The sequence below is a fragment of the Anopheles coustani genome, chromosome X (assembly GCF_943734705.1).
Source record: "Anopheles coustani chromosome X, idAnoCousDA_361_x.2, whole genome shotgun sequence".
NCBI lineage: Eukaryota > Metazoa > Arthropoda > Insecta > Diptera > Culicidae > Anopheles > Anopheles coustani.
This window is the reverse complement of record NC_071290.1, coordinates 18,741,032-18,751,650: the sequence shown is the minus strand read 5'-3', so window position 1 is coordinate 18,751,650 and position 10,619 is coordinate 18,741,032. Positions and strand designations below refer to the sequence as shown.

Below are 10,619 nucleotides of genomic sequence, written 5' to 3'. Positions count from 1 at the left end.
AAAGTAAACAAACAGTATCAGAGGTAATGTATATCACCAACATTTCAAGTATTTTGAAAGAAATTAATGATAAATTCAATCATTTTTAGCTATGGAAGTTGTGCTAACGGATCCGCGATGGGTAACGAACATCACAAACTTGACAAATCAGCTTAGAGAAAGAAATCGTCGGAGAAATCGGCGTAGGTGGTGGATGCGACCCGTATTTTTTCGCCGTGAAGAAGACGGCAATCGTCTTCTTGACAACATTTTGGCGGAGAAGATGGATGATACCATCTTAAACTTTTTGCGCATGCGATGGGAGGATTTCTATTGTTTAGAATCCTTGGTGAAACATCATATCCAACGGATGGACACGAACATGCGATCGGCCATAACCCCTCGGGAAAGATTGCTTATAACGCTACGGTTTTTAGCAGCAGGAGAAACGTACACTAGTCTGCAGTATTTGTTTCGGGTAATATAACTTTGTATTGTTATTTGGACGGAGTGTTTTATCATATATTTGCATTTACAGGTTTCAAAATCGTCGATCAGCAAGGTGGTACCGGAAGTTTGCGATGCAATTATGGAGGCATTGCACGATTATATAAAGGTAACGTAGCAAGGACAATTTAATGTTTAGAATTCATTTATTTTTTACTTTATTCATTAGTTATTAATCCATCAACCTAACTATAGCTAAAAATAAGGAATTTAAAATAGTGATTCACTTCGCTATGTCCCGTGTCTCTCGGTGTTTGTTCTTCGCTCGGCAATATCCGATGCAATGTTGTGCATGGCTTGATACAACAAGCCGATTGCCAAGTCTTGTTCTGTGGGATCAAATCGCTCGATCCAGCGAGCAACATTCCCACCGATTATTGAAGACGTTCGCTGCATGTGTTCACTAGTTAAGTCCAATAATGCTTGAAGTGAAGCTGTGATTTCGTTGTCCTGTGCCCGTTGTCTCTGACGTCTTGTACTGGAGGTTGGGATAGATGGATTGGGAAGTGGAGTAGTAGTATGCGAAATACCTTGAAAGGAATTTGACTCGTCAGGTATTGGGGAATTGGATTGGGCAATGGTTACGTCAGGAAAGTTAGAATAACATAGCGGAGATGAGCAAGAGGGCGGAGTTGAAAGGTTGTGATCAGGATAAGGAGAAGTAGGATTGGGGTTGGGTGGTCCGGGAATAGGAGAAGCAGGTAGAAGCATTTCCAAAGGACTTAAGGCATCAGATGAATTCGAAGTCACAGGTTCGGTGTTCCTCAGTATGTTTCCAGCTAGCCCGAGCTGAAAATAAAAAATATTGGTTTAGGTCTATCTTTTCATAAACTGCATTACTTAGGCTATTTATAACTTTTTTATCCCATATATTTTCAGCTACCGTCAACCAAGGAGGAGTGGTTGGATGTTTCGCAACGATTTGAGGAGCGATGGAATTTTCCTCACGCCATCGGAGCGATTGATGGGAAACACATCCATATAAAAGCTCCGAAGCATAGCGGATCGCAATATTTTAATTACAAAGGCTTTCACAGCATCGTTATGCTTGCTCTAGTTGATGCGGACTACAATTTTCTGTATGTCAATGTTGGTGGCCAGGGTGGAGTTTCAGACGGTGGAATTTTTAAAAACACCCGTTTGTATACGATGCTGGAAACAAAACAACTGAATGTTCCAGAACCTGAAGTGCTGCAAGAGCCGTATGCAATAAGAGTACCATATTTTATCCTGGGTGACAAGGCATTCGCCTTTACCGAATATTGTATTCGACCTTATGGGGGAGCATACAACACCCTCGGAGCGATTGAAAGAAATTTTAATTACCGCTAATCACGAGCTCGAATGCCAGTGGAAGACGCATTTGGGATTTTTGCCAATCGCTTTCGAGTTGTGAAAGGCCCTATGCAACTTGCACCCGAAGTGGCTCAAAAAGTGGTGCTTACAGCAGTGTATTTCCACAACTTTTTGAGGAAGCGGATGCCACGAAGAACTGAAACACACCGAAACATGGCACAACGTAACATGAGGCAAGAATCACCTTTACAAAGCCTGCAGGCTGTTTCAAGCAGAACATCGGATCACCTTTTAGTTATAAGAAATCACATGGCAAATTACCTATACTTAAATGGTACGATGTAAAATAAAAAAGGTATGAAATACTTACTGTGTCCGAGGTTTCCACTACATCCGTGCACTCCGAAACAAACCGCATCGCATCGTATGCAAACCAATTTGGTTTGTATACTTCCTTCACGCCTAGGAAAAGAAATTATAATGAAACAATTTATTACATGAAAAAAAGAATTCATTACTACTATTCCTTAAATTTTACCTGATCCAGTCTGTAGGCTTTTCTTCACCTTCGCTTTGTACACTCGGTAGCAGCTAAGAAGAGTTTTCCATTTTTTTTTTGTTTCTGGAATAGGTAATCCCGCCTTTGCTGCTATCTCCGCCCATGCATCGTTTTGTTTGTTCGAATTTTTATATTCTTTGCATCTTTTGTCCCACAAAAAATTCCTTTTTTTAATTTCGTCTATGATGTTAAAGGTTAGTTCGACGTCCTACAATATATGAAATTGTTAACGATCATCAGTTTTACCCACAGGGTTGGTTTAATGTGTTGTTGTCAAATATGTTGTCTTTTTAAGCTAGCTTTGAAACTTGCATTGATATATTTTTTGTTGGCACGTTAAGCGCTACGTCGGTCTCGTGGAACCGACAGCGTTCTTAACCGTATGCCGGCGTCTGTCCGCTCGGACCGACGATACATGATTGAACATGTTAGCACGTTAACGGCTATGCACAAATTGCACTGCTTTCCGTTGGGCCGGCGACTCGTAGCAAACCATCAACGGTTAGCGAGAAGTGCTTTCACGTTCAATCATGTTTCGACGATAAGGAACAAAGCAAAACAAAGAAACGCCGACCTACCAAACCTACTTCGTCGGTCCGAGCTTACCGACGCCGGCATGCGCTTAACGTGTTAACGGGGTAACCATGTTTTGAATTCGCGAGCACCACAAACGGACAGACTATCAATTATTCACGCTCGCTTCCAAATTTCATCAACACAAACGGATGAAGTAGCACTTATTCTTCGTGACCTACGAATTCCATCAATAATTCCAAGTCAACATCACAACGTACGCGATTCAAATCCTGGAGTATGGACAACATAGTTCAACACACATTTCAATTAATTTTCACCGCAACTTACCAGCTTCTCCTTTGTTTTTTTCTGTTTCTCCATTGTTTTGCTAAATTTTTAATACATTTGTAATAAAAAACTCGTTTAAAAACAAATAATATGATATCATTAACCAACGTACCTTCTCTCTTTCGAATGAACCGACAACTGCGCAAATTTTTGCAAAGCTATTTTTCACTCGCCGACCGAAAAACAAATTTGCGCACATTCTGACAGTTGACTGCCCATCTGACAGCATTTTACCGCTAACTCACAGCATTTTACCGTTTGCAAAGGTTGCTTTGCGCTTCGTGTAGACCAAGCATAACAATACAAATCTTCCAACTACAGAATTATTAAGCAACACCGACTATAGAACACCAGAGATTTTGTTCTTTAAGGCAAAAAATAACATGCCAAAGGCAATTAAATCAAATAGACGGATGGCAGAAAATATTGTAAAGCGGGCTTCACCAATATTTAGCGAGTGCCAGAAACTTTTTGGATTACCTAAAATAAGAACAAAAATGCAGCCGCCAGCAAAGAAAATTGTGCCAAAGCGCGTAAAAGAAAAACCGTTCGAAAACGGAAAAGGTGTGATAAGACACAAGGCCTAAATCAAATGACATCGTGCTATATATTTTTGACCACCTTCTTTTTCATTATATAAGACATCTCGTTTAATTTTTCATTTAATCATTCATTAACTATTTCAAATTATGGTATCCATACAAATTTAAAAGTGAACCTATGTAAAAAAGATAATTGTGAATGCACCTTTAATTTGTTTAGATCAGCTTAATTTAGGGCTAATATTAAGAAAAAAAAGAACTATTATAACGAATTACGAAAAAATGTATAACTCCGCACTTCTTCGGACGAGGACGACCGACTTTCACCCCCCGGAGAAGTTATAGCTGGTATAACGGGTAGTGTCAGGTGTGACCCGAGTATACATATGTCATCTACTCTCCGTCAGCACCTGTCACTAGATATCAGGAAGAACGGTCTCTTCGAACTGAACCGTCTAGGAGAACGGACGAAATATATCGATCGGTCGATCATCGAGTACACGACACATTATTATAGATTTGTAATATTGCTGTGATTTGTAATATTGCTACTCCGTTGATTTTCAAACTATCGTGCTCTTTCCAAACCGGTTTGAAATTGTATCGAACATACCACGGTGTACTGTCAAGTTCGATGCATTTTTTAAGACAAAAATAAACCTTCAACTGGTTGTTTCTAGCGGAGCATGCATCTAGAAACAAACACTGATGAACAGCAATCCAATAGACCAATAGAATCTGCAATAATCCCCCCAACTTTTAGTTTCTATTTGTCCCCTCATGTACATTTCTCATACACACACACACACACACCACCCATACAATAGCATGCGGCCTTCTTCCTCAATCATCTTTTCGTATTTTTTCTAGAATAGTGAACCGTCATTTGACAGATCGCCAAATCGTTGTACTGCGACCGATGAAAACCAATAATTCAACTCCAGCGTCCGTCGGCGCGTTGCATATTCGTGTGTAATTAACTACACAGCGGGTGAACGGAACCAATTCGCATTGGTTATCTGTTTTGAGTAATTTTGGATACCGAAAGTGTTAATATGAGTTTATCGTAGCGCGTTGAACTTCTTCAGATCCCGGACATCGTGCAATGGTCGCACCTTCGATTCTCGGGTGGTCTATATTGAGGTAATCGAGCCACTCTGTGCTGTTGGAGTGCCGCCATTTTAAAGAATGGTTTAATGGCACGGAAGATGATAGAACACGTAAAACTCGGAATGCCTACCGTGGCATGTGGTGAATAGTTGGACTAGAATGATCCAGTATAAAGAAGGTAATAGGGTCGCCGAAATGGTTTGTCATATTGGGAAACTTTTAGAAGTGTTGATACTGTTTGTCTGGGATAATTAGTTAGATGAGAAGATCGGATCGTAAGCTTTGGAAAGAATTAGTTTTATCTTAACCGCGATGAAATAGAATCGGCATTTTGGATAAACAGAGGGAACCGGGTGTGTTCATGGCTGCCATCTTGAGCGACGTAAATCCTTGCTTGTGTGCGGCTATGAACCGGAAATACCTAACCTAACATTTTCGCCTTTCGTTCAGTTACGTGTTAACGCGTAAAGTTAGCCTTTTCGTTCAGTTGTGATCAATGTTATTTTGTGTGTTCATAGATAGTTCATTGTGAGTTTCACAGACAGTATTACAATGCCCTACCACCAATTTATTGGAACCGAAGGGGTGTTATCAGTAAAAGGACTATTTCATAAGATTTTATTATTGCGCAGCGATTGTTCACTTTCGTGATCGTTAAGTCAGCAATGTTGATCGAAAAAAACAAGATGGCGACTGAACGAAAGGAATGCAACACAGTATCTGATGTTTTACGACTTCAGTTGGCCGCAGCTCGTGAAAGCGGAAGGATGTCCAATTTGTTGGAGTTGCTAAGTGCAGCTCAAAGTGGACGTTTTTGTACTTAACTAGTAACAAATAACGGGTGAAAGAAGAAAACTGAGTTGTATATGTGAGTTTAGACAAAGTTTACATACTTTACTTTACAACGCTGTTTGACGGTACAAGGAAGTGCGTCGAAGTTTGCTTTCATTGCCGGAGCAAACATATTTCTTATTAAACCTTGCCGACATCACACCATTTGGGTACCCGTCGTCCCATGGAAGCCGCCCTTCCGCATTCTCTTACCATTTACCTTCCTTCGAATTGTCAAACGTTTGGCCCATTTGTTGTTGAACGTAGGATTCTGACGTACTCTTCCGCTCGAATCGACCCAAGCGCGTCCGTCGCTGTCATCCTTTTGGTGTGGTGTTGTTTCGCTGGTTTCGCTTGTCTGTCGGGATATTTTCATTTGTGAAAACAGCAGCAAAATCATTTGCGCACCGTCTGAGGGAATTTGATGGTCAGGATTTCCTCCCTCTCACCGACGGCGGTGGTGTATCGAGGCGATTGTTGCTGGAGGAACGTTGACGAGATGTTGTCGCCGTGCGTTGTTTCATGCTGCAAACCCTTGAGGAGGTGAAGGCATGGTTAGTGTGTTGAGGAGGGACACGATCAGCGTGTGGGCAAGTGTGGGCGTTGGTATGTTCCGTGTGGGTCGGTGTTCGGTGGTTTCATTTAACGGGTTGAATATGAATGGTGCATGGGAACATAAAAACTGAACCGAGCGCTACGATACGACATTACCACACTGTAACGTGATTGTAATCTGATAGTAGACACATTTACTATTCTTTGCCTGCACTAACCATGCGATGCAGTGGACGTAAAACAAATCTACAGTTTTCTATTCCTTTTGCTGCTCGTTTTCTTTGTTTTGTCTTTCTGTTGGTTTGCTGGCCATTTCTAAGCATGGAGAAAAAGTACGATTGTAAGCTAAGCAGCAGCTGTTAAGACTGGGGATACGCTTTTGAGGTATTTGACAGTCGGCCATCTTATTATTAATTTGCTTTTCCCTAGGCTCTATTGCCAACCGTACATGCGGAATGGTATCATCTCAGGTTTTTATTACTTTTGCTTTTGGCTTTCTACAGTTCTATTATGTCATGTAAGAACGGTCGAAAGGAATACAAAGCGGCAAATATTTAGAAAATGAAAAACTTCGTGACAGTTCATGGTTGTTGGAAAAATTTTCATTTTGATCTGAGGGACCGCAAAATAAGGTGATTAGTAATTCGGTATCATACAGATTAATTCGATCGCAGTAACCCGCGACAGTAATTACCATTTTGCTTGTGTCATGGTTGCGAAAATGTAAATGTTATCGACCGTTGATATTATCAGGATGAATATCATCTCATTATTTGAAAAGAATCCTTTAATATGATTCTATTTGAGCTACTTAAAATAATTTCGGTAAAAATTTGTCGTTGATGAAAATTATTTAGTAAAACTTATTCATCTTTTAAATTAACTTTTCCTCATAAAGTGTTCCGGCAATAGAGTATTCTAAAAACTGTTCGTTTTTTTTTCAATTCAGAGCGACGGCGCTACTAGCAATAGGATGATCGCATCAAAACTTGCGTTTTCGAACAATGCCGCCATCTTGGAATCGTAATCCTCCTCATTCATCCCCGTTTGGTGAGGTTAGGTTTCAATAGCAACTGCTAGTGCCTGTTCTCAACGCGTGTTATCGAGTGTAGGTTCTATAGTTTAGTTCTTTCTTAAACGTGAATAACTTCAAGCTTTCCACTCCATAACATAGGGATTGCAGATTTTTCTATGGTTCACTCGAACATATTGGGAGGGCACCCAAAAAGACGTAGTCTTTGCAGCTGCGGCGGATGTTGCTGGCTGATCGTGCCCCGGTTGATTGCGAGAAATATATCTCACCACCGACAAAAGAAGATCTACGAGGTACGGAACCAGTTGCGGTGGTGCCCAAACACCACCATCACGGTTGCGGATTTGTCGCTTAATGCACAGGCAACAACCCGTAGTAGATAGTGACAAACTTGGTGTTCAGCAGCATCAGCGAAATCGGCGTTTGGTACACCAAAAGAGGCAACGGCTTTTCCGAGTCATTCCCTCTGATTGTGCCTACCGTACCACAGTTCCAGACTACTTCCGGAAGCGCCAGCAGCGAAGGGTCGGTCACAAGTTTTCGTTAAAGCGAACGGCAACTCCTGAGGTAACGCAACATCTTAAACGCTCTGATTCATCTGAAGAAATACCAGAAAACATTGCCGCAATCTTAAGTATCGACACATTTAAGCGAATTACAAGGAATATTGTACGATACAGTGGATGATAGGACTGTGGTTTTCGATGTTACAGGAACGGCTAGAAGAGTTGGAACAAGGTGCCGACTCAACCAAAGAAAGTGGTTACTACTCTTCCCCAGAACCAACGCACGATTAGATGGAGGACAAGAAAAGTGGAGACAAAGGTACTCCGAAAAAGGCCTTTGAAGTGTCCGGTGAAAAATGTGTTGTTTCGCCATGTGAAGATGAGACAACCGCAACGAACGGTTTACTTCCGGGGCATAATGAAGAAAATGAAGTTCCTTTGGAGGATGCGTTGACTACTAACCGCACAACACCCCCCTCCACACTGGTCAAAGATACTACGATGGTTGAAGATATTGCTGGTGACGGAGCATTGGAGAAGATTGTGCCGATGGGAATGGTCACACCGCTTTCTACGCGGGGTAAAGAGAGGCAAAAGGATGAGAGTCCGAGGCCACCATACAGCTTACTGCATACATCCAAAAGCGGTATCCTCGACCCATCCTACACCTGTAATATCGAGCTAGAGCACAATATGAATCACAGAACACAATATGAAATGGGCAAATCCATTTCGGATAAACACTTTCACTTCGACTTACCTTACTATTTACGATCCGGTATCATGCATTCATGGATACACAAACGATGGGGGTCCAATTATCACGCCAACGTTATCGCGAAGAGACCTTATGGTGGCTCGCGCAGCCCTTTTATACCCTTCGTGGCCCAAGCCCCATCGCTGCTGCATGGGCCTCGGCCGCTGTCACATTGACTGCTGGTGCAGCTGACAGCGACGGTGTTGTGGTCTCATTCTAGCCGCAACATTCCCCCGGCCAGTGACAAAACAAAGTGTTGTCACTCTCTCAGTCCGTCCTGCTGTCGGCTGGCATCCAGAAAACCATGTGGTACGACTTCTAGAACGGCAATTTCGTGGCGGTCGACTTGTAGACGCCTACTGCAGTGGCATACTTGGCCACGATGGTCTTGACGTCTCTCTGCCAGCTGCCCCGGGGTAAGTAACCATCAGCAGCAACCATTTCATCTTCCTTCTTTGTAGGTCTTGGCTTATCAACAACGGAGGTCGGTTTGCTCCCGTCTGCACTTCCTGAAAGCATATGGTTTGATGTGGTGCGTAAGTAGTCCAGGATATTGTTTTTCGCCAGCCCTTCGTTCGCTGGTTGACGCCGTGGATTCATCCGATGAGACGCTGTCGCCTCCGATCGTACCGACAGCTCCCGGCACTGTTTTAAATCGGAAAACGCCACACCGGGCCGTGGGACCGGAACGGTAGCAGAATCGCACAACTCGTCCACTGCGCTGCCGTGCGTGTTTATGTCGTCCTCGTGGGTGCTGCAATGAACGCGCCCTTGTGCTTTCGTGTTCGATTTCCATTTTTGTACTGTGGTCGGGCAATTGTGGCACCTCTGAAATCGAACCACCATGGTAAGGAGTACTTACGGTAGTAAATCTGGCGTATTCCTTCATGACCTCGTTAAAATTTCCTTTTTCTTCACAGCAAACGATGTTGCACAAGTTGTGCGGAGCGCTAGTGGGACTCGAATGAATAGGTCCGTATACCGTCCAACCCAACCGGGACCTTTCCGCAACTGGCTCACCAAATCCTCCGTCTTTTGTGATGAGTGCCGTGCCTAAATAGCAATTATCAACCCCGATCAGGATCCGTGGGACTGCTCGGTCCTAGGACGCTGGTATGTCCTTTAGATGTTTGAACCGCCTCGCAAGCTCTTCTACGCATACGGATTGCTCACGGAGTGCAAGACTTCTCACAGTGTGTACCTTCGGGAGCTCAAAGATCGTTGCCGAGGGTTCCTTTCCCGAAATCCTTAATTTCACCCGAATAGAGTCCATCTCCCGTTTCACCGTATTCCCCGTCCATTGCAGGTTAACTGGATGCGACTCCCCAACAAGCCCCAGCTCGTCGATCAAGGAGCGTTCAACCAAGGTCGATGATGCCCCATCATCGAAGAACGCAAATGTGTTGACCTTTCGGCCATCAACTCCATACAATACGACGGGCACGTATCTGAAGAGAGCGTCGTGACCGTTCATGCGCGTATTGCAGTGTTCGAGTGCGCGTCCCGATCCGTTTACTGTTGTGGTAGTGTGCGCGATCTCAATGTTCGTTCCAGTGTTAACATTAGTGATGCTCGTTTGGCCGTAAACAGCTGAATCCTCGTTTCGCTCCGGCTCCGGATGGTGCGTGTTACTGCCACTGTTGTTGTAGTGGAGTAGCCGGTGATGCATTCCGCGACATCCGTTCTCGCCACAAGTGTCCCGCACGCGACATGGATAGTTGTGGTAACGTAAGCATCTTTGACAAAGTTTTGCCTCCTTCACCAGTGATGTACGTTGCCGCGGGGTAAGGTCGAGGAAACAGTTGCAGTGTACCAAGGACTGGCACCCTCCACTGCACGCTACGCAGCGGCCATCCTTCTTGGTTTCCGCGGTGTGGTAGTTCAGCCATGATTGTCGCTGCTGTTGTTGTTGCCCGCGGTTCAGGTTACTGCGCAGGGGTGCTGTATCCGTCCTCGGGCGGTCCGGCGTCCTGCTGCTGGTAATAGTGGAAATTTCGCCGCTCACGGCCCTCGCAACTCCCGCAATCCACTTACCATACTCCGTTAGTGACACTTCCGGCAGGAACTCTTTTGTTTGCGC

At 43.7% G+C, this 10,619-nt stretch overlaps 1 protein-coding gene across 1 annotated transcript; it reads left to right on the top strand.

Annotated features, from left to right (window-relative positions):
* The first annotated feature begins 349 nt into the window (after positions 1–349).
* Positions 350–9,302, top strand: LOC131269398 (putative nuclease HARBI1). The gene is made up of 4 exons (XM_058271743.1): positions 350–457; positions 518–595; positions 1,366–1,565; positions 9,176–9,302. Exons 1-4 carry the CDS (start codon positions 350–352, stop codon positions 9,300–9,302), a joined length of 513 nt encoding a protein of 170 aa, XP_058127726.1.
* The last annotated feature ends 1,317 nt before the right edge of the window (positions 9,303–10,619 follow it).